Raw genomic sequence first — 25,389 nt, 5'->3', positions numbered from 1 at the left:
TCCTGGAGCAAGCACCTGAAAACCATTTTCTATATTTGAAGATAGGGTTCAAGATATCTGAAGATAGAGCTTACTCCACGTACCCCAGGTAGTTACATGAAAGATGCATGTTGAGTTCTCAGAGGAGGACTCGGTGCAGAGTCAGAGCTCTATGACTATTTATTATTATCATGATGGCTTCCCTGGTGGCTCAGATGATAAAGAATCCACCTGCAATGTGGGAGACCTAGGTCCGATCCCTGGGTTGGGAAGGTCCCCTGGAGGATGGCATGGCAACCCACTCCACTCTTCTTGCCTAGAGAATCCCCATGATGATATCTTGAGTCTGAGAGACAACTGATGAATATGGCAGAAGATCGACAAGCAGAGATGCGGGCAACATCCCTGTTAAGACAGCGTTGCAGAGAAGAGAGCAGAACAAAAGGGGAGACTTAATATGGCTGATTTGTCTTGCTCATAGCCAGCATATAAGTAGCACAAAAACATGGCAGCAAAGCCAGGCTTTGAAGAGAAAGAAAACCTTAATATACACCATCTTTTCTTCTTTGTAACTGGGGCACCTTACACAGCTTAAACAAGGTCTCTGAACCTTAAATAAAGCAAAGTGTTGTGAGGGAAAAGAGGAAGTATTTGTGATTTGAGAGCCTGACCTACTGAAATGAATCTACAGAAGTCCCTTTGAGGACAATCACCTTGTAAATAATAATGATATTCCTTTGTTCATCCACTCAATATGCATTAATTAATATCTATTGTATGCCAGTTAGCATTGATCAAGAGATAAAAAGGTAAGTATGATAGAATAAGTTTGGTATATAATGTATATAAGTATGTTAATTATATAGCTGCTGTTGTTGTTCAGTCACTCAGTCATGTCTCACTCTTTGCAATCCCATGAACTATAGCCTGCCAGGCTCCTCTGTCCATGGAATTATCCAGGCAAGAATACTGGAGTGGGTTGCCATTTCCTTCTCCAGGGGATCTTCCTGGACCAGGGATCTAACCCATGTCTCCTGCATTGGCAGGTGGATTCTTTACCACAAATCCACCAAGAAAGCACAAGTATATAGAAATATATGTTAAGTATAAAATACGTATGTTAAGTATGTAATGTGGGCTTCCCTGGTAGCTCAGCTGGTAAAGAATCCACCTGCAAAGCAGGAGACCCTGGTACTATTACTGGGTTGGGAAGATCCCCCGGCAAAGGGATAGGCTATTCAATCCAGTATTCATGGGCTTCCCTGGTGGCTCAGATAGTAAAGAATCTGCCTGCAAAGTGAGAGACTTGGGTTCAGTCCCTGGGTTGGGAAGATCCCCTGGAGGAGGGCATAGCAACCCACTTCACTATTCTTGCCTGGAGAACCCCAGTGGACAGAGAAGCCTGGCAGGCTACAGTTCATGGGGTCACAAAGAGTCAGACATGACTGAGTGACTAAGCACACACAAGTGTGTAACATAGAAAAGAGATCCAGGGTGGTGTGCCAGGTGGGTGGGGTCTAGGAAGATTTCTGAAGGGCATGACACAGTCCAAGCCTTGAAGGATGAGTAGAATTTCCCAGGTGGATAAGAGAATGAAGAAGGTTCAGGTCCAGACTTTGGCATTTATGTATATGGACCAAGAGAAGTGATCTCTCCTCTTTGAGCCTCAGCCTCTTCATCTGTTAAGTGGAAGTAGAATTACAAGCTCATGCCTATATTGTGTGGAGAAGGCAATGGCAACCCACTCCAGTACTCTTGCCTGGGGAATCCCATGGGTGGAGGAGCTACAGTCCTTGGGGTCACAAAGAGTCGGACACGACTGAGCAACTTCACTTTCACTTTTCACTTTTATGCACTGGAGAAGGAAATGGCAACCCACTCCAGTGTTCTTGCCTGGAGAATCCCAGGGACAGGAGCCTGGTGGGCTGCCGTCCATGGGGTCACACAGAGTCAGACATGACTGCCGTGACTTAGCAGCAGCAGCAGCCTATATCATGATGGTTCATTAAGTTTGTAGATGTGCAAATATGTTGTTCATTACAGTGTGCAGAGTCATGTAAAGTATGACTTTAAATTTTTTTCTTTTTTCACAGATACACGCTATTTCAAGGGTATGATGGACACACCCCTGTCCTTAGATTCCAAGACCTCTCTCCCGACAGACAGGCTAACCTGGATGAAGCTGGAAGAAGTAAGTAAAAGCTTGACTGCATGAACCAAACACATGGAGGGCACTGCCTAGTATCCAAGAGCTTTACCGTCTCTCATTTCCAAGGCATCTTGTTGGAATGCCTTGGTGGTGAGCAGGTCAAGCTCAGTGAGGTGCAGGGTGATTCAGCTGGAGGGATCGTGGTCCTTAGAATAGATAACTAGAAGGAAAGAGAACTAACATTTGTGGAAGATTTTCTGTGAGCCAGACATCAGGCTAAGGACTTTCACCTGCGTCTCACTTAATACTCATCCTGTTCTCTAGGAGCAGAATTTAAACTCAAATCTCTTTGATAACAACATATCATTTTGTCCAGATTTAGGCCCAATGATTCCAACTGCTAATGGTATGGTAATAAGTCCAGTCAGTCCTCCATATCTGTCAGTTCCCCATCTGTAGATTCAATCGAGGATTAAAAAAAAAAAATTCCATTAAATTCCAAGAAGCAAAACTTGAATTTACCACATGCCAGCAACTATTTACATAGCACTGACATTGTATTAGGTATTACAAGTAATCTGGAGATAATTCAACCAACCAAGTATTTTGTAGTTCCTTAGTATGTACTTGATGAAAAAATCTGAGTATAAGTGGACCCACACAGTTCAAACCCATGCCGTTGAGGCTTTCACTGTATACAGAAGGATATGCATATGTTATTTACAAATACTCTGCAATTTCATATGAAGGACTTGAGCATCCACAGATTTGGGTATTCCAGGGGCACGCTGGAAGTAATCCCTGGCAGATATGAAGAGACAACTGTAGGTCAACCTCTCTGAACCTCTTTCTTTGTAAACCCAGTAGCCAAACAGGAGTAACAACCTCTGCCATGCTTACTTCAAAAAGCTGTTGAAAATATCTTGTAAATGTAAGTGCTCTAAACACATATAGTATTTTGTTTTTAATAACATTGCACAAAATACATATTAATCATCCCTGAGGTTGCAAGGCTATCAGTCATAACATTTGGGTAAATTTCATGTCAATGTTTTCTGTGCTAATGTATCTCATGCAACGAAGTCTTTGTTGTATAGTATATACTGGTTTTCCTTCCTTTGCACATTGTTTCAGTCATACAACTATGTCCCATGTCATAAAACAAGCATCAATAAGCATAGTCTTTACAGATACTTCACTCCTCATATAAGATTTTTAATTATTTTATTTAACCATTGAGTGAAAATATTTTAAAGGCTTTCGGTACATACTGTGAAGTTGGTCCCTGAAAAATCATTTCAATTTACTGTCCCCGCCCCCCAGCCCCCTGCAGAAGCCCTGTATTAGAATTTCCACCTCATAGAATTCTCTCCAAAACTGTGCATTATTTTTTTAATTATAATTTTTAAAAAAGAGAAAGAGATTTTGCTGTTCCTTCTTTAAAATTTGTTTCACATTTATTAGTGACTGTGAACCCACTTAAATATTTATAACACATTCATCCTTGTGCATTATCTATGCAAATGGTTTACTCGTTTAACTAGAGGGTTTCTTTTAAATATTGACAAGAAAAGGAAACTACAATTTTTACCAAGCCATTCACACAGAACACAGCCAATAGAGATTGGGAGAGCAAGATAAGGGATGAAATATTGAACACTTCCTCTTTACACAGATACTAAGCTAAACATTTTAATCATTCACTCAACAAATTCATTTAAGAAACATATGTTGGGTGCCTGCCATGGACCAGACACAATTATCCACTCTAGTATTCGGCAGTAAACCACCAAGGCCCTGCTCTCATGAAACTGACATGTAGTGGGTGGAGACCTATGATATGTAAATGGATAAAGAATAGATACAAAGACAATGTATCAAGTGATGAGCTTTGAAAATAGAATGAAAGCAAGGCAGTCAGGAAAGGTCTTTCTGAGGAAAGATGGGAATAAATGAATGAATGAATGACATTTAATCCTTAAAATAACCTTGCAAGATGAATGTTATAAGTCTCATTTTAATGGCTCCAACTTTTTGAGCTCTGCTTCTTTGGGCCAGTTACTTACCTTCTCTGAGCCTTTACAGTCTAAACTATACAATCTCATAGCTTTCATGATAATCCATACAGAGCACAGTGCCAGGCACAGAGCTGTCAGCTACCAGATGACACCTCCATGAGCACAGGGCCGATTTTAGCCCCAGCATCTAGCACAGTGGCTTTATGTCAAAGGTTCTCAGTACATACTGCTCACATGGATGGAAGAGCTTCCAGGCGGCACTAGTGGTAAAGAACCTGCCTACCAGTGAGGAGACACAAGATACTCAGGTTCAGTCCCTTGGTCTGGAAAATCCCCTGGAGGAGGACATGGCAACCCACTCCAGTCTTCTTGCCTGGAGAATCCCGTGGACAGAGGAGCCTGGTGGACTACAGTCCATGGGGGTCACACAGAGTTGGACATGATTGAAATGACTCAGCACAGCACACAGCATGTGAATGGAAATGGACAAACAAACTCAGTGCTTTGAACTGAAATTGGAAATATGACTAGCTTGAAATATGAAGGCTTCCTTGGTAGCGCAGCTGGTAAAAAGAATCCACCTGCAATGGAGGAGACCCAGGTTTGATCCCTGGGTCAGGAAGATCCCCAGAGAAGGAAATGGTAACCCACTCCAATATTCTTGCCTGGGAAGTCCCATGGAAAGCAAAGCCTGGCAGGCTCTAGTCCATGCGGTCGCAAAGAGTCAGACACAACTTAGCAACTAAATCACCTCCACAGCTTGAAATATTAATAGGAAAAGAAACGCAGTCTTCTTTCCCCTGTTTGATTTCTTTTTTTTTAATGGGATATAGTTGTTTTAAAACATTGTGTTAGTTTCTGCTATACAGCTAAGTGAATCAGCTCTATGTACACATATATCCCTCCCCTCCCCACTCCAATCCCACCAATCTAAATATTACCACAGAGCACCAAACTGGGACTCTCTTGCACTGTTGGTGGGAATGTAAATCCATACAGCCACTATGCAGAACAGTAAGGATTTTTCTTGAAAAACTAAAAATAGAACTACCATATGACCCAGAAATTCCACTACGGGGCTTATATCCTGTTGTAGCTGTTCAGCAGCTCAGTCGTGTCTGACTCTTTGCGACCCCTTGGACGGCAGCACACCAGGCTCCCCTGTCCTTCACCACCTCCTCGAGCTTGCTCAAACTCACATCCATTGAGTCGGTGATGTCGTATCCTGGAAAAAAAAAACATAATTCAAAAAGACCCAGCTTGGTCTCTGTCCACATGGACACTTTCTCTAGTCTGTCCTGCAGAGCTGTCATATTTAGTCAATTCAGTCACTCAGCCATGTCCGACTCTGCGACCCCATGACCGCAGCCTGCCAGCCCTCCCTGTCCATCACCAACTCCTGGCGTTCACCCAAACTCACGTCCGTCGAGTCGGTGATGCCATCCAGCCATCTCATTCTCTGTTGTCCCCTTCTCCTCCTGCCCCCAGTCCCTGCCAGCATCAAGGTCTTTTCCAATGAGTCAACTCTTCGCATGAGGTGGCCAAAGTATTGGAGTTTCAGCTTCAACATCAGTCCTTCCAATGAACACCCAAGACTGATCTCCTTTAGGATGGTCTGGTTGGATTTCCTTGCAGTCCAAGAGACTCTCAAGAGTCTTCTCCAACACCACAGTTCAAAAGCATCAATTCTTCAGCGCTCACCTTTCTTTCTAGTCTAACTCTCACATCCATACATGTGAATACTTGCAATTATCTCTGAGATGAACAGCTGGGGCAGGCCCCAACAGAGCACTGTTAGACAGGGAAGAGGGCATTTCAGGAGCTTCATCTCTAAAGCACGAAACATATTGAGGGAAGAATAGGAATTTCAGAGTCACTGGGCCAGAGGCTAAAGTCACAAATTCTTGTCTGGTTACAAAAAGTAGAAAATTCTGACCTAAAAAGTTAAGCTTTTCTTTCCCTAAAAACCACTGATAATTCCTCTTTGCACAGAAGTAAACTTTCATGAGAAGAATGCTTTCTTAAAAGATGATAATTCTCATTTGATTTTTCTTAAACGACTATGCCAGAATTTAAGTCTCCATTCTTATTACTTTATATCCTTTCATATTATCTTTGTAGTTTTTTGTTACAAATTTCTTCTTTTAGCTAGGTCACTTTACAAGAGGAACTAAAATTTCAATATATTAAAGCAAGTGAAATCTTGTGAGAAATAGGAGGTGGGAGATGAGCACAATTTTGGCCAGGAGGCAAGTTGTCTTATAAATTAATTCAATAAGGACTTGGCCTCAATTCAAATAAAAAAGGGAGTTTTGCTTTTATAACCAATGTTTGAAAAATAGTTTTTATGGTAAGCAGACTTTTTTTATTATTATAACTTCATTCTCAGGAGTTAATTCCAATTAGTTTTGCACATTTACATGGTGATTAAACTATCTGTGAATTGGATCTTCAACAGTCCTTACAGGAACCGGTTCTTATGTTGATTCCTTAGACTGATTGCATGCGTGCATGCTATGTCGCTTCAGTTGTGTCTAATTCTTGGCAACCCTGTGGACTGTAGCCCACCAGGCTCCTCTGTCCATGGAATTCTCTAGTTATGAATACTGGAGTGGGTTGCCATGCCCGTCTCTGATTCTTCCTGACTCAGGGATCAGACCTGAGTCTATAATTATGTCTCCTGCATTGGCACACAGGTTCTTTGCCACTAACACTGTCTGGGAAGCCCCGTTAGACTGGTTACAACTATCTTAAAGCACTAAACCATTGCCCATCTTTTCATTTATTGAGCACTTGCTGTGTACAAAGCACTATGCTCAACAATGGGGATTTAAAAAAAAAAGGGAGCCAGTGTCCACAGTCTAATGGAGGAGGCAGTGGCCCAAATTGGCAGTTTTGAAATAATAATACAAGGTGTTAAGACTGAGGTGACACAAGATACAAAGAGCAGGGAGCTGCATCACTCAGACCAAGCAGAGGCTTTTGAGAAGCCTTCTGCAGGAAGCGATGCAAAGCGGTCTTCTACACCAGTAACACATTGCATTGTTATCGGTGGTTCTCTCCTGGGAACGGTTTGCCCCCTAGTGGATATTTACGATGACTGGCGACATTTTTGGTTGTTAAGACTTGGGGAACGCTGCTGACATCTAGTGGGCAGAGGGCAGGGATGCCGCTAAGTACCCTGTAAACGCACAGGGCAGCCTCCCACAGCAAATTGCCCTGCCCCAACTCTCAATGGTGCCAAGGTTGAAAAACTTCTGTTATAATGAAACCTGTGTTATAATATGCTGTAAACTCAGAACTGCATCCATATGATTCCACCTTTTGCATCTAACCTCTTATTCTTCTTCATCCCCGCATAATCTAGCATTGTTACAGGTATGTAGTAGACGTTAGAAAAGCTGTATTTGATAGAAAATGAGAATAGCCCTGGAGAGGGGCATAAAATACTTCTAGGCCTGGGATCCTATGCCAATACCGTCAAAGTGTAGGTCCCTCTGGAGAAGATGCAGCCAAAAAACTCTCTCGTGCAAGAGCCAAATGGATCCAAATGTCCAAAGACACAAAATGGAACATGGCCAGCTACAACTAGGGATTATCATCCTAAGTGAAGTAAGTCAGAAAGAGAAAGAAAAACACCATATGATATCACTTGTATGTGGAATCTAAAACAGGACTCAAATGAACCTATCTACAAAACAGAAATAGACTCACGGATGCAGAGATCAGACTTGTGGTTGCCAAGGTGGGTGGGGAGAGAGGGGGATGGACTAGGAGTTTGGGGTTGGTAGATGCAAGCTATTACATTTAGAATGGATCAACAACAAGGTCCTAATGTACAGCACAGAGAAATATATTCAACATCCTGTTATAAGGACTTCCCTAGTGGCTCAGATGGTAAAGCATGTGCCTACAATGCGGGAGACCTGGGTTCAATCCCTGAGTCAGGAAGATCTCCTGGAGAAGGAAATGGCAACCCACTCCAGTACTCTTGCCTGGAAAATCCCATGGATGGAGAAGCCTGGTAGGCTACAGTCCATGGGGTCACAAAGAACCAGACACGACTGAGCGACTTCACTTTCTTTCCTGTTATAAACCATAATGGAAAAGAATATTAAAACAGAATGCATATAGGTGTATAACTGAGTCTTTGCCATACAGCAGAGATTGGCACAACATTGTAAATTACCTATTGTTGTTGTTGTTCAGTCACTCAGTCGTGTCCAACTCTTTGTGACCCCATGGACTGCAGCACACCAGGTTTCCCGATCCTTCACCATTTCCCAGAGTTTGCCCAATCCATGTCTGTTGAATTGGTGATGCCATCCAACCATCTCATCCTCTGTCACCCCCTTCTCCTCCTGCCCTCAATCTTTCCCAGCATCAGGGTTTTTTCCAGTGAGTCGGCACTTTGCATCAGTTGGCCAAAGTATTGGAGCTTCAGCTTCAGCATCAGTCCTTCCAATGAGTATTCAGGGTTGATATCCTTTAGGATTGATACTTCATTTAAAAATTAATTTTTAAAAATAGAATTTGGCCAGCAAAGGGGAGAAGAGCAGGCACTAAGGAAGCCTGATCCCTAACACCCTAATTATGCGGGGCCAGGCAAGACAGAGACCTGGAGACTCTCCCCTGCTCCAGGCTAGCAATAGGAGGTGGGAAGAGCATTGGGAGAGACCCTCTCTCTTGGGCAGGTGCACAGGGAAGATTGAAAGCTGAGGATGCAACAAGAACTTGACAAAAACCCTCCAGCACACCAGCTTCAGTGGGGTCTCCCTGGAGGAACTGAAAGCTGAGGGTGTGATGAAGGAAGCCACAGCAATAACAAAACCGAAACCATACCTGATGCTTTACTGTATTGACCAGCAGAAGAGCCACATCATGTGTAGGCAGAATTATGTGGTCCAGTGTCCCACAGAGGAAAAGAGGCGGACTTTGACCATCAAGACCTAACAGGCAACAGGGGGTTCAATGACCCTCCCTCTCCTTCACCTTGACCACCTCAACTTGGCAGCAATAAAGTATACTGCAAAAACTCTATATTAGTCAGGGTTCTCTAGAAGTACAAGCAGTAGGTAGGTAGATAATAGATAGATAGAGATAGATACTAATAGATAGATGTGTGTATACTCAATCATGTCAGACTCTTTGTGACTTTCTGGACTGTATCCCACAAGGATTCTCTGTCCATGGGATTTCCCAGGCAAGAATGCTAGAACAGGTTGCTATTTCCTTCCCCAGGGTATATCGCTTCCCACCCAGGGAGCGAGCCCCCATCTCCTGTGTCTCCTGCATTGCAAGTGGGTTCTTTACCACTGAGACACCTGGAAAGCCCCCAGTAGATTGATAAAATAGATACACAGATGGATAGAAAGATAGGATAGAAAGCTCGAGACACATAGGCATATAGATGTATACATATAAATAAATTAGTGATTATGGAGGCTCAAGTTCCACAATCTGCCATCTGAAAGGTGAAGACCAGGAATGCCGGTGGCCTCTAACTTCCAGCTCAAGTCCAAAGGCACGGGCACCAAGAGAAGCAGTGATGTAAATCTCAGTCATCAAGGGCAGGAGAAGAGCAACGACCCGAGTCAACAGTCAGGCAGAGAGAGCAAACTCTCTTTTCCCCTCCCTTTTTATTTTATTCATGCCCTCCCTGGACTGAAAGATGCCCACTGGCTTTGCAGAAGGCAATCAGCCTTACTCAGTCCGCTGATCCAAATTATAATCTCATCCAGAATCACTTCCACAGACACACCCAGAAATAAGGTTTCACCAAACATCTGGATACCCTGTGACCCTGTCAATTTGACACATAAAAATAAACATCACAGACCCCAATACTGACCTAGGCGTAAAGGCTTTCCAAGGCATTGGGCATCATTAGTATGTCTCCCTCACCTTCTTCAAGATTCCCTGTAGCTCAAATGGTAAAGAATGTGCCTGCAGTGCAGGAGACCTGGGTTCAATCCCTTGTTCGGGAAGATCCTCTAGAGAAGAGAATGGCAACCCACTCCAGTATTCTTGCCTGGAGAACCCCATGGACAGAGGAGCCTGGCAGGCTACAGTCTGTGGGGTCACAAAGAGTCAGACAAGATTGAGCTACTAACACACAGCACCTCCTTCACCCTCACATCTAAAGATTATTCAGCAAGCCCTTAATATTCAACTCTGCCTTTAGCTTTTTTAAGTGGTGATTTCTCTTTTTATTATGTGGGCCATTTTTTTTTAAGTCTTTATTGCGTTTGTTACGGTATTGCTTCTGTGTTATGGCCATGAGGCATGTGAGATCTGAGCTCCTCTACCAGGGATCAAACCCACACCCCCTGCATTGGAAGACAAAGTCTTGACCACTGGACCACGAGGGAAGTCCTACCAATGCCTTTAATACAATTAACAATGACAGCTAACCATTCTTCAGCTTGACTGGTGTTATTTCCTGTTCTAGGCACATAGCCTATCTCATGTAGTTCTGCCATCCTTGTGAAGTGTCAGTTCTTCTATTACCCTCATTTCACAGCTGAGGAAACTGAGGTTTAGAAAGTTAAATGACTGGCCACCTTCTCATAGCCAGCACATGATGAAGGTGAAATCCCAACAAGGGCATTTACACAAGGCTACACTTTGATCTGCCTGCTCAGTCCCTTTCATGGACTTGATCATGTATATTGATCTTCACAATAACTCAATGACATGAATTGACATGAACAAAATTTTCCCTATTAAAAAAGATGGAAAAAATATCTAAGGCTCATAATATGGTAAATGCCTTTCCAAAGTTTCACAGCAATAAGAGGCAGGATTGATTCTCAAACCAAATATTTTTTTATGCCGAATTACCACCTGAGGCCCCTACACTCGTCACTGGCATGGTGGTATTTACACACGTTGAATAGTTGCCAACAATACACACAGGGTGATCTGTTAGAATGATGAGTCCTGGACTCATAACCTAAGGGATCTAACCATACCAAGTGGCAGGTTATGAAATGGAATAGTCGCAATTTAAGAGATAATTGTAATGCATTGTCTTCTACAGGTGGAAAAACCCATTTCCAAGGATATCAGAAAACAACATGTTAAAGGTAAAGTCAAATCACAAAGTTTGAAATATATCTGTATATTTTTAGATTTTTCTGAACAAGGTTATCTGTTAAATTAACCTTCATCTAATAAGGTTTTCTAATTTTGGAAAGACTCTCTCACATCTTATGCCTTTTTATCACCTTACCTTATTAATGAGGAAGTTGACTATGAAAAGTCATATTCCATGTTGTACAATCTGGAAAGAAATTGTTTTGAAACATATATTTCTTGCCTCAAATACATAGCTAAGTTACTCCTCTAAGCATATCCTTGTAAAATTGAAAGATAGACATCTAATTTTAAAATGTTTGATTAATTAATATGAAAACAGATTTTAAAGCTTTAGGCAAAGCAACTCAATTTGGAGATGAAGAAACAGGTAAGAAACTGAAAAGAAACAATTTCAGTACTGCTAGAAGCACAAATGGAGGATAGCTACAGTAATTTAATTGAATCCTATACATTATAGCTTCTCTCCTCACTTTCCCCAATGTCCCCTTCTTTTTACAATGTCCACTTGGAAAAGATGACAGCCCCATGATTTACATTTCCCAGTAACTTAAACGTATCAAATTCATCTTTTATGTGTCTTATGCTATATTCTGTAACGTATTACTAACATCAAATTTTCTTTAATGGGAAAGTGTAATTATTAGAGTCCTAAGAGGGAAGAGATGGCACGTCCAAGTTAGGATAATTTAAAGAGGTTTATTTGTAAAGAAACTGTTTACTAAGGTATGTGAGGTGTTGGGGAAGAGTGTGGGATGATGCAGGCACTGGGGCCAGCAGCAGTGACATTATTACCACTCCTAAACCCAGAGATGAGGGGACAGCCACAGGAAACAAGAAGGCGCTCACCACCTTGAGAGGAGCAGCGGCCGTTTTTGAGGGACATCACCAGCCCATGTGGCTGGTGGCTCAGACGGTAAAGTGTCAGGAGATCCAGGTTTGATCCCTGGGTCAGGAAGATCTCCTGGAGAAGGAAATGGCAACCCACTCCAGTACTCTTGCCTGGAAAATCCCATGGACGGAGGAGCCTGGGAAGCTACAGTCCATGGGGCCGCAAAGAGTCAGACACGACTGAGCGACTTCACTTTCCTTACTTTCCTCCCAGGGTGGGAATGAATGGAATAGACGCCCCAACCTCCCTCTCCAAGCTCCCTCTTGTCTCCTGCTGGGACTTCCCAATGGCCAAACCCAACCAGAAACCACAGGGCCAGTTTGCCTGTGCTGGTTGGTCCCCGAGGATTGAGCGTAGGTGGAACAGAATGGACCAGATGAGCAATGGACCTGGAGGCACAAGAGACGATGCCCACAAAGGGAAGCGAGGCGGAAGGAGCAAGGAGAGCGGCTGGCGCCCTGGCTGTGCCACGCCCTGGCTGTGTGACCTTAAGTGAGGCACCTAACCTTTCAAAGCCTTTACTTTCCTCCTCTTGAAATGTGAGGTCACCAGGGCTTTTATGACTCTTCAGTTGAACTGCATAAGCAGAAGCAGGGGACAAGGGCTGTTCCCTGCCCTATCTCTCCTCTCCATCTTCCATAGCCTGACTGATCCCTGTCTATCTGCCCTCTAGACCCCTTTAAACCGTCCCAAATAGGGAAGCTTTCCTATTCCTCTTGAGTCCAAGAACATGGAAATGCCTTTGATGTACAGAGCACTTGATTTAGAGCGTTCCTTCAGTAACTGATGTATTAGTATTGCTAGCCCTTAGAAGACATGAATTATATAGCAGTTTTTTCCTGCCTGAGAGAGAAAGGGCCCAGAGCGCAGAGCACAGAGGGACCTCAAAGCAGATCATAATCATTTGATATATACAGAGGTTCTAAGTCATAATAGAACCTTCATAGCCATTTATGGAGAAATGAGTCCTGGAAAGTGAAAGTGAAAGTCCTTCAGTCATGTCCGACTCTTTGCGACCCCATGGACTATGCAGTTCATGGAATTCTCCAAGCCAGAATACTGGAGTGGGTAGCCTTTTCCTTCTCCAAGGGATCTTCCCAACCCAGGGATCGAACCCAGGTCTCCTGCATCGCAGGCAGATTCTTTAGCAGCTGAGCCACAAGGGAAGCCCTGAGTCCTGGGGAGAAAGGTAAGAAATGGGTTTCACAATTCTTCTCTTTTTTTAATAGTTCACTGTAGACATGAAGCTTCATTTCTTTGATGGCAGAATCTTCTTTGACCACCATTCTACATATATTAATACGTCTGTGTGACAATCCAGATGGTTCTAATACCAATTCCAACATCCATAGGGGGTAGTTCTCCCACCCACACATCATCAAGCAATTCTCTGGACACCAGATGGGTGTCCTACAATTCAATCAAGTTCTGGCACTGTCCACCCAGAGACAGCATCCGATGAACAAGTTAAGGGTTCGGTCCTACCAGACCGCACCTCACCACCACTGCAGATGCTGTCATGAGCCCAGATTGTCACCTGCGCGTCTATAGACTGAAGGTTCCATCCACCCCTGCCTTGGGTTCAACTACTTTGTTAGAGTGGCTCACATAACTCAAAGAAACATCTTACTTACTAAATTGCCAATGTATCAATAAAAGGATGTAACCCAGGAACAGTCAAGTGGAAGAGACACAGAAGGGAGGTATTGGGAAAAGTCAGGGAGCTTCCATGTGTTAAAGCTCTGTGTGTTCACCAACCTGGAAGCTTCAAACTCTTGGGAGTTTGTGGAGACTTCATTACGTAGGCACGGTTGATTACATCATTGGCTGTTGGTGACTGAACTCAATCTCAAGCCACTCCCTGCTTCCTAGAAGTAGGGGTAGGTTTAGATTTGGGGGACTGTAAGTTTCAACCCTCCAATCACATGGTCAGCTCCACTGGCCACCAGCCCCCATCCTTAGGTAGGATCTACAAGTAATCTCCTTAACATAACAAAAGACGCTTAGATAGCTCTCATCACTTAGGAAATTCCAAAGGATTTAGGAGCTCTGTGCCAGACACAGAGATGAAGACCAAATATACATTTCTCATTATAAATCACAAATCACAACTATTCATTCATCTATTTATTTATACTTCACCTTAGCTCACAACTGTTGGAGTAGTTAACAAAAACTTGCATGGTATAGCAGAAAAAGTTTTAAATCATAGGAAATATAGAGACAGACAAAGGTAAATATGAAATTCGGGATCCTAAGGCACAAGTCATTGCATTCTATTAAAATTAAGCTACTAGTTTGCCTCAATCTTCCCAGTAGTCTATGCAAAAAAGGGAGAGCCTGCTTTTTCATGTGAAAAAGCATCAATTGCCCCAAGTAAGAAAAGAGTAAAGCAATTCCTCAAGGAGTACAACAAGAACACATCTTTCAGAGTTAAGTTTGTCCTGCCAGTTTTATAGGGGATGATGACTGGTATCCGGGTACCATGGCTGAAAAATATAGCTGTTTTTGTAAAACTAGTGCATGCATGCTAAGTCACTTCAGTCATATTTGACTCTTTACGACCCCATGGGCTGTAGCCCACCAGACTCCTCTGTCCATGGGATTCTCCAGGAGTGAGTTGCCATGCCCTCCTCCAGGGGATCTTCCCAACCCGGGGGTTGAATCCATGCCTCTTACATCTCCTGCACTGGAAGGCGGGCTCTGTACAACTAGGACCACCTGGGAAGCCCCTTTTCAAAAGTAGACCCCAGTGTAAACTGCAGAGGGGACCTCAGTGAAAACAAAGCTCACAGAAGTTCAGCTTGTAAGTTGCATGGAAATCTTCTTCAATGAGAGTAATTTTCTTTGTGTCTTCTCTTCCTACACTTCTATAATTGATGGTTTTATATTACTATCCAGAGCTCTAAGGGACTGTACTGAGAAAGAAGCTGGAAGGGAGAAAAGTAATATGAATATCCTCATTTTTTGGATCAGGCATCTTTCTGGAAAATGCTTGAATGATTTATGTGTTTATTACAAAATTCTGTATGTTTGATGCAAACACATTCTCAGATAATTTATTCATTCTCACAAAATGTCATCGAGAAAAACATATTGGGTGGTTCAGTCATGGCAGAGTTTTATGGTGATATTTTTCATCAAGTTGAGCAGTTATAGATTTATGTTAATGTACATTTCATATTATTTTTCTTGAAATCATATTCTGACATTATCTGGAAACTGTCAGATTTCAAGAACTTATCTGCCCTGAAGCTTGGCTTCTTTTATTCACTCCTAAAAATGGATAAAAGTTTATTTGGGGGCAAAGTAGTCATATAGTGTAAGTTGGTTGTGAAAGTGTTAGTTGCTTAGTCATGTTTGACCCTTCGCGACCCCATGGACTGCACCCCACCAAGCTCCTCTGCCCCTGGATTTTTCCAGCCACAAATACTGGAGTGGTAACCATTCCCTTCTCAGGGAGTTGTGATGAACCATTAATTAGCATTAGCTATAGAGGCAGAAGAAACTCTCTCTTTTTAAATGAGGATAGCTGTAATATTGAAAAGTGGTGTGGTTTAGCTTCTCTCTCTTTTTTTCTTTTTTTAAATTGGAGGATAATTGCTTTACAATGTTGTGTTGGTTTCTGCTGCACAATAACACGGATCAACTCTAAGTGGCTTAGCTTCTTAACGCTAAGCAGAAAGGAGGCTAAAATGAGTTTCTTTGCCTTCCATGTGAACCAAGCACAAACTCTAAACCAATTTCCTTAGAGGTGAAAAGCATGTCATATATAAGAATGAATTTATAACAAAATACGATAAACTATCCATGAAAAGAAAGAGGGAATTACACACAGGTGGCTGAACCTGTATATCCAGAAACATGAGCTTGGTTAAAGTACAATAGAATTCCATATAATGCCATCAAAAGACCTTTCTACCAGTTTGCTTTTTGTCAAATTTAGATGCCAAAGAGTTTTGAGTTAATCCGAATCTACCCCCTCATCTTATGCCAAGAGGCTTGGCAAGAGAAGGGGCTCACATAAGGTCACAGAGCAAGCAGTCCCATCCTAGACCAGAGCCCAGTCTTTTGTGAATATGGCAATGTTTCCAGGGTTTTACTATATTTGCTAGTATCTAAAATTTTTTCTGCAAACTCCCTAAATGATTTCTCACTCACCAAACTCCAGTATTCTTGCCTGGAGAATCCCATGGAGCCTGGAGGAGCCTGAAAGGCTACAGTCCACAGGGATGAGCAGGGTTGGACACAGCTGAAGTAACTCAGTACAGCACTTAGCACAAATTTGGCAAGGTTTTCAGAGAAGAAAATGGCAACCCACTCCAGTATTCTTGCCTGGAGAATCCTGTGGGCAGGGGAGCCTGGTGGGTTGCTGTCCGTAGTGTCGCACAGAGTCGGACACGACTGAAGCGACTTAGCAGCAGCAGCAGCAGCATACAAGGTTTTAGCACAAAAGACAGGAATTGATGGATGATACTGTCCTCTAGGGGCAGAACACGGCGACACAAAACATCACAAAAAGGATGGAATTTGCCTTCCTATAGATTATATCCTTAACAAAAAACACAAGCTTTAGCCCACAGACCTAGAAACCTTAAATAAATTTAAGATTATCCTCCTACCACCATTTTAGATTTAAGTTTATTTCAGACACAAACAGGAGCTCAAAAGTGATAGAAATCATATTCCTGTTCAGGCTCAAAGCAAAAAAAAAAAAGGAAGGAAGGAAGAAAAAAAAAGTGATAGACACATTGATACAAGATCAGTTCAAAGCTAATGTTATACATGTTGTAATGTTATAGATGTTGAACTACAGGACAATACTTTGTCTCACCGTCACACAGAGACAAAGAAAAGTGTTAGATAACCGCTCATGTAACAAACACACATTTCAATAGAGAGCAATAAAGAAGCCACAAATAGAAGAGTTAAAAACAAGGCAGTTATAACACCATGTGATAACTACCAGGGTAGAAGTGCACTTTATTCAAAATCACTTTGTGCCAGGGTACAGAAGACCTTAGACCACAAGGACCCACCTGGTCAGGTCTCCACTGTGGGAACTCGATACAATCCTTAATTGTGCCACAACAGGAGAACTGTGAGTCCTAGGGCTGATTCCCAAAGCAGGGCACATAGAGCTGAGGTGGGAGACAGTGACCTCAGGGAAGGTTAAATATTAAGCCAAAATGTGGTTGCCTGCAGGTTGGATCTGGGGACAAGGACTCCTGGGTTCAAATGCCAGTTTTACGACTTCACAAATATCTACAAAGAACTTAAGCTCTCGAAGTTTCCTCTCTGAAAGGGAGGAAATGCTCCTAAATCATCAGATCCCTGTCTCTCGTAAGGTACTAACTGACACAAATCCTCTAGCACAGGTGTTGACACGTGATGGACCCTCGATAAAGGGACACTGGACCGAACTAATGACTTCCACAAGTCTTTCCTCCCTCACTTATTCTTGACCTTCTCCCTGCCCTGGAATATCTCTCTGGCTCTCTGTGTAGGCTGAAACCATGCTTGATCTAGTTTGGTGCTGAGCATACACGGTAAATCTGTTACTGATGAATATAAAAATAAATTCCTTAACCTTAAAGATCAAACTTTTCTGCACATTGTTTTCCCTGCAGCAAACATATAGCACCATGCAGAGCACATAGTAGATGCGTGGTAAACCCTACGGTAACTCTAAAAATTAGCCCATGTTAATAAAAGTGTATCAGATAAGCATTGTCGGGGGTCACAGGACCACCAAGAGATCAGCCTGTGACACTTAGCCACGAGTTCCCAGTAGGTGGGGGCCTGCAAGGGGCAAGCCAAGAAACCCAACTGCTTCTGGAACCATCTCTGCTTGTGATGTGAACTTGTTAGTGCAAGCTCATGTGCCCAACGCACATGAGGCCACACAAACCGAAATGGTGGCGTTTGGAGCGGAGGAAGGTTTATTGCAGGGCCATGAAAGGAGCTGGGTGGCTCACGATCTAAAAAACCCTGAGCGCCCCGAAGGGTTTTGGCAAAGCATTTTCAAAAGCCAGGTGAGGGAGGACATCATCAGTCCTGAGGAAGCCTGCGGTTGTGCTCATGGTCATCAAGTAGTTAACATCTTCTCTTTGGCGGGGGTTTTAGCATCGGTAAAACAACTCAAGAAACATGCATCAAATACTGCTCTCCAGGGCCTTCAGAGAGGAGCTAAAGCAGAGGATATGGTGGAAAGTCCCATAAGGTCCTGCTCAGTTATAAATCTAGGCAAATGATTTTCCTGGGGTTTCCCAGGTGGCACAGTGGTAAAGAATCCCCCTGCCAATGCAGGAGACACAAGAGATGCATGTTCGATCCCTGGGTTGGGAAGATCCCCTGGAGTAGGAAATGGCAACCCACTCCAGTATTCTTGCCTAGAAAATTCCAAAGACAGAGGAGCCTGGCAGGCTACTGTCCATGGGGTCGTGAAGAGTAGGACACGATCAGGTGATTGAACGTGCACACATACACACACACTAGCCCTTAATATCCCATCTGTAGAAATACAGTAGAACACAATGGCCTCTAGCATTTTGTGCATCCATGGGTATGGTTCATACATGCAAATCCACCCACTCCACTGCTCACCCACCCCATTGCCTCTGAAGCCTTGGTCCTGCCCTTCACCCTGCCTACCCACCTTGCCTCCACTCCCTGAGACACTGAGTTCAGCCAAAAAGATGTCTCCTGGGATTGTTTAGAAAGAGACTTCTATCCCACACCTGTTACTAAGCCCCAAGGTGCAGCTGTTGACATAGATGTTCCTAAGAAATTGCACTTTCCAACATTACTTGAGGAGCTGTTAAAGTCAGCAGGTCCCTCCCACATCCCAGACTTTGCCTAACTTAATCCCTCTCCACTCAACCCCAAGAGTGGTTTCAGCAATTTACTGCTGAAATTAATTTCTGAAAGTTTCCACAGACTTTCTCAAAAAACTCAAAAAGGTTTCTCAGAATAGGCCTTATGATCATTTGGATCATTTCTTCTTTAGATGCTTCTATAATTAATCATCAGGGCATGAAATTCCAGTGGTTCACTTTCATATATTAATATTATAAAACTCTTCGACATCATAAATACCGCAAAGAGGCCAGGTTTTGTCCAATTTTTTCCAGAGTCTATGTTTTAATTACGTAATATTACACCGATGCTTTGTTTCCAAAAGTGTTGATTGTCATAACCGTATTTCATAAACAAATAGTATTGCATATATTTAACACAAACTGACTAGGAGCTAATTGAAAACAAGTGTATTTTATTTACTCCTAACCATTCAAGGAACTACACTTCATGATCTGTGCTTTATGGACATGAAAACAAGCCCAGAACGTTTAAATAATTTGCCCAAGATTACTCAGTCAGTGATGGGGGGGAGGGGTGAGATTAGAACCCAACTTGTGTGATTTCAAAGATCTCATCTGCGTCATCGTCCCTTCCATCAAGAAACAAATTCTCGAATGTCTATCTTCTTGTCCAACCATTTAAATCACAGATGAGAATACCAAACAATAGAGCAAACCTTAATTTGTAGCTTCCATCAGTTTCTATGGTGCAAATACTTCCGCTATGGCAGATTTCAGGACCAATGAGCAGGAAGATGGGAAGACATGCCATATTTTACTGGTTTCCACCATAGACATGACAGAGGTAAAGAACTTCAACAGCATAGACAGATGTGGTAGAATAATCAGGAAGTCATGAGTTTCGAGCATATGCTACCTTTTTCATAACTTCAGTGTATATTTACACAATTATTTTTTTTAATAATGGCTATGTTTAACACCTGAATTGCAGAATCCTGAAAATTTAACAACCAGCTCTTATAAACAGGCACCAGGCACACCACCCCTGCCCCAAAACGGACAAACAAGTCTCACAATACTTTCTTCTTCTCCCGGTTGTTGTTCAGTCGCTCAGTCAGGTCTGACTCTTTGCAACCCCATGGACTGTTGCACGCCAGGCTTCCCTGTCCTTCACCAGGCTTCCCTGTCCTTCAGCATCCCCAAAAGCTTGCTCAAACTCATGTCTATCGAGTCAATGATGCCGTCCAACCATCTCATCCTCTATTGTTCCCTTCTCCTGCCTTCAATCTTTCCCAGCATCAGGGTCTTTTCCAATGAGTCAGCTTTTCACATCAGGTGGCCAAAGTATTGGAGCTTCAGTTTCAGCATCAGTCCTTCCAGTGAATATACTGGTTTGATCTCCTTGCAGTTCAAGGGACTCTCAAGAGTCTTCTTCAGCACCAAGTTCGAAGCTATCAGTTCTTCAGCACTCAGCCTTTTTTGTCCAGCTCTCACATCCGTACATAACTACTGGAAAAATCATAGCTTTGACTATATGGACCTTTGTAGGCAAAGTAATGTCTTCTCCCAGAGGCTTTAATTTAACTTCACAGACAACTTCATGATTCCACTCTAATAAATTATGGTGATAATCACACCAGGTCCAGTAGATTCTACCTCCATGCTGTGTTCAGCTCACTATATGGTCTCCCGAGAAGCAACACATTTTGCAGCGGAAGTGAGTTTTATCTTGTCACAAACTCAGGAGGAAAATGACAGTCGAGCAGATGTTGCTAATTACACATGTAGCCACCAGATGGCGAGCACGCCAGCCTCCTCCTACAGAAAACTGCTTGATTGAATTTCAAGATGGGAAAAGACCCCAAAGAACACCTGTTTGGGTCTTCTGATGCAACAGGGAACTGTTCGTAGCACTTGAGTTATTTGTGTACCTCATCAGGAAAGTAGATTGCCGTTTTCTCTGTAATTTTCCATTATGAAATAATTTCCTAACAGTGGGTATGCAATAAAAGTCATTACTTGAAATGCATTAACTCATTTATTCCACACGTGAGTTCCCATGAAGTATGAGTAACCAAGTTTCACTTTTCCAGAATAAAAATTGCAACTGTTTCTCAATCCATTTATGTCATAAGTATTTTTTGAGCACCTGCTATGACCCTACCAATAGTAAGTAGCACAATCAAAATGCAAACTCAAGAAGTCCAGCTCCAAATCTCATCCTCTTCCAGTGTATACTTGAGTTGTTATTACTTCTTAAACAAGTCCTATGCCCCCCTAAAAAAGATGCCTGCATTTTACCTGAATTATTATCAAAGCTATATGACATTCTGATGAGTTATTTCACCTTTTTGATATCATTTTCTCATTTGTGGAGTCCCTGAAGTTCATTTATACCTATTAATTTGTAACATTTCAGATATCTAAGCAACAAATAAGAGAAACCCATGGCATAAATTATTGCTATTAAACATATTTGATATAGCTGAAGCCCTCAGGATTTCCACTGTTGCATATGATATCATACACACCATTTTTATTCTTTTTTATTTTTTGAATTTTGTAAATGTCTTTATTGAGATACAGTTCAGGTACTATAAAATTCACTAATTTAAAGTACACAGTTCAGGGATTTCCCTGGTGGTCCAGGGGCTAACACTCCACGCTCTCCATGCAGAGTCCAGGGTCAATTCCTGGTCAGGAACTGAACTCAAATATCCACATATCACAACAAAGACTGAAGATCCCGCATGCCACAGCTAAGACCTGGCACAGCCAAATAAATATAAGAAATATTTTTTTTTAAAGAGAGAGAGAGGCTGACTCTTTAAAAGCAGATGGCCTTCACTGGTGGTCCAATGGTTAAAGTTCTGAGCTTCCGCTCCAGGGGGCATGGGTTCGATCCCTGGTGGGGGAACTAAGAACTAGCATGCCAAAAGAATAAAAAAATTAAAAATTTTAAAGGATAAAGTATGCAATTCAATGACTTTAGTATGTTCACAGAATTCTGCAACAAATGGCCACAATCTAAGTTTTGAAAAATGTATCTCCCCCCAACAAAAGCCTGTTCATTAGAAGTTGCTCCCCAAACCTTCCCCTTTCCCAAGAAACCACTAATATACTTCCTGTCTCTATGGATTTGCCCATCCTAGATTTTTAAAATATAAATGAAATCATGCAATACATAGTCTTTTAGCTTCCTTCATTGAGCATGTTTTAGAATATCATCTATGTTGTAACATGTAGCATGTTGTAGCATGTAACATGTACTTTATTCCTTTTTATTGCTAAATCATAGTCCTTAGTATAGATACATTTGTTTATCCTTTCACCATATTTTTACTCTTTCATCAGTTAATAAACATTTGGATGAATTTTACCTTTTGACTTTTATGATAGTACTGTTCTGAAAATTCATGTACAAGTTTTGGTATGCGTGTATGTTTGGCTTTCTCTTTAGTATATCATGTCCAACTCTTTGCAACCCCAGGGACTGTAGCCTGCCAGGCTTCTCTGTCCAGGGGATTCTCCAGGCAAGAATACTGGAGTGGGTAACCACTTCCTTCTCTAGGGGATCTTCCCAACCCAGGGATCGATCTCAGGTCTCTTACGGCTCCTGCACTGGCAGGCAGGCTCTTGACCATTAGTGACACCTGGGAAGCCCAGAATATACACCCAGGAGAGGAATTACTATACCATGCAGTAGCTCTTGGAGAAGGCAATGACACCCCAGTTCAGTACTCTTGCCTGGAAAATCCCGTGGGTGGAGGAGCCTGGTAGGCTGCAGTCCACGGGGTCACTAAGAGTCAGACATGACTGAGAGACTTCACTTTCACTTTTCACTTTCATGCATTGGAGAAGGAAATGGCAAACCAGTTCAGTGTTCTTGCCTGGAGAATCCCAGGGACTGGGGAGCCTGGTGGGCTGCCATCTATGGGGTTGCACAGCGTCAGACACGACTGAAGCAACTTAGCAGCAGCAGCAGCAGCAGTAGCTCTGCATACACATGTATTTTAAATGAGGAGGATACTGATGCCAGGGAAAACTTGCATTATAATGGGGGTACACAACTTAGAGACAGGGAACAGAAAAGGTGCATGTATGCAGTGTGTGTGTGCTCAGTTGTGTCTGACTCTTTGGAACCCTATGAACTGTAGCCCACCAGGCTCCTCTGTCCATGGAATTTTCCAGACAAGAATACTGGAGTGGGTTGCCATTTCCTACTCCAGGGGACCTTCCTGACCCAGGAACCAAACTCGAGTCTCCTGCATCTCCTGCACTGCATGGGGATTCTTTACCATTGGGCCACCAGGGGAAGCCCATACAGAAAAGACGCACCATGGTTAAGGCAAAGTTCTCGTCACAGCCTAAATGACCCCATGTGACCCCGTGCACGTTCTCACCTCCACCACCGCTGCCTGGAGAGTGTTGTGGGTTGTGCTTAGTCACTCAGTCATGCCCAGCTCTTTGACACCCCATGTACTATAGCCTGCCAGGCTCCTCTGTCCATGGGGATTCTCCAGGCAAGAATACTGGAGTGGGTTGCCATGACCTCCTCCAGGGGATCTTCCTGACCCAGGGATTGAACCCAGGTCTCCCACACTACCAGCAGATTCTTTACCGTCTGAGCCACCAGGGAAGCCCAGAGAGTAGAACCCCTTGGTTCTCATCCCACCCCAGGGCCTTTGTACTTGCTGCTGCCTCTGTCAGGGACGCTTGCTCAGGTTTTCACATGCTGTGTGCCTTCACTTTCTTCAAGCTTCTGTTGTCATCCCCCTGCACAGAGGTCTTCTGGCATCTGTATGAAAAACAGTAGCCCCACCACCCGTCTCTCACACACCAGACCTTCACTTTTCTTTGCAGTGTTTATCACCACAGGCTATCATATACCTTTGTTTGTTTTCTATCTCCTGCTACTGGAATGTGAGTTTACATGACAATAGAAACTTTTTTTTCTGGTATTGTATTCCCCAACACCTACATCAATAAATCTATTAAAAATGAATCCATGCCTGGCATACACTAGGGGCTCAAGAACAAGCGAATGAATAAAAGCAAGATGGATGTCCTTTTCTAAATTCACAATCACTGAATCAAATGAGATACATATCTCTGAAGCAATAAATGGAATGTTCCTACTGAATTCCAGATACTGTCTTTTTATTGAACTTTGTTTTCAGTGAATTGAATTGATCCCCAATAGATACAGTGCTGCTGCTGCTGCTGCTAAGTCGCTTCAGTCGTGTCCGACTCTGTGCGACCCCATAGATGGCAGCCCACCAGGCTCCCCCGTCCCTGGGATTCTCCAGGCAAGAACACTGGAGTGGGTTGCCATTTCCTTCTCCAATGCATGAAAGTGAAAAGTGAAAGTCTGACTCCTAGCAACCCCATGGACTGCAGCCCACCAGGCTCCCCCGTCCATGAGATTTGCCAGGCAAGAGTACTGGAGTGGGCTGCCATTGTCTTCTCCGAATAGATACAGTAGTAGGTATGAAAAAGGTGTCTAGAACACCTGACATTTAGCTTCACAGGGAAAGTCATCAGCATAAGCTGATATAAGATAGTTTCTCAGGGAGCTCTGCTGTTGAAACCAATACACAATAAAATGAGGGCAAATTAGTTTCCTGCTTTCTGATTTAGTGCCTTAAGGAAGCACCCTGTGGCCTAATTTTTTTAATAATTGCATCAAAATAGTCAACGACTTAACATTAACTAGATTATCGCTGTTGTTGAAATAAAACCTAGGTCATATTTTTGTATTTTTACAGTTTAGGAACATCTGCAAATTTTGTCTCCCATTAGTGTTTGAATTCATGCAGAGAAGTCTATATTATCTAAAATGCATTTAAAAAAAAAAAAAAAAAGAAGGAGAATGGTAATTTTGTCCAATGAGGTAGTTTTTCTGTTATTTGGGTTTTTTGTTTTTGTTTTTGTTTTTTTTGGTGTCTTTGAGTTTTATTGGGAAGGGGAATCCATTGTAATGTCAGACCAGTAGATCTCTTGCCTGTGAAATAAAATCCATTATCTGGCTTCTCTGGAGAGGTATGGAGCCCTCTCAGAAGAGCTGGACTGAAGAAGGCACTTATCTCAGTCTACTCCTCCTTCCCTCAGTTAGTTAGGCCTAGAAGAACCTTTAAAATCATCCAGACTAGTGTGTGTTGCGTTGTGTTCTTTTTGACCAGCTAGACATTTTCCCCAAAGAAATCTTAAAGGAGATCCAATGGGAAGTACACAGAGATGGAGTCTCCACAGTGACAAGGGATGATGAGCTAGAAACCCAGCCTCTCAGCCTTACAGTTTCCTTAGGTGTCTCCAGGGGGACCCAAGGGGACTCTTCACAGCAAAGTTTTAAAACAATGATTTATTCCAATTGTGTCATCTCACAAATAAGGAAAGGAGACTCAGGCAGTGCTCAGTTGAGTTTTAAGTCTC

General features: G+C 42.7%; 1 protein-coding gene across 1 annotated transcript in view; it reads left to right on the top strand.

Annotated features, from left to right (window-relative positions):
- CLNK (cytokine dependent hematopoietic cell linker) overlaps positions 1-25,389 on the top strand; it is a 209,291-nt gene that overhangs the window by 122,893 nt on the left and 61,009 nt on the right. The window contains exons 7-8 of the mRNA XM_070372699.1: positions 2,073-2,170; positions 11,189-11,234. Coding sequence (XP_070228800.1) covers positions 2,073-2,170; positions 11,189-11,234 — 144 coding nt within the window. The remainder of the gene's footprint in view (positions 1-2,072; positions 2,171-11,188; positions 11,235-25,389) is intronic.

The sequence above is a fragment of the Bos mutus genome, chromosome 6, assembly GCF_027580195.1.
Source record: "Bos mutus isolate GX-2022 chromosome 6, NWIPB_WYAK_1.1, whole genome shotgun sequence".
Classification (NCBI taxonomy): Eukaryota; Metazoa; Chordata; class Mammalia; order Artiodactyla; family Bovidae; genus Bos; species Bos mutus.
The sequence above is the reverse complement of the archived record's forward strand: the minus strand, read 5'-3'. Positions and strand labels throughout refer to the sequence as shown.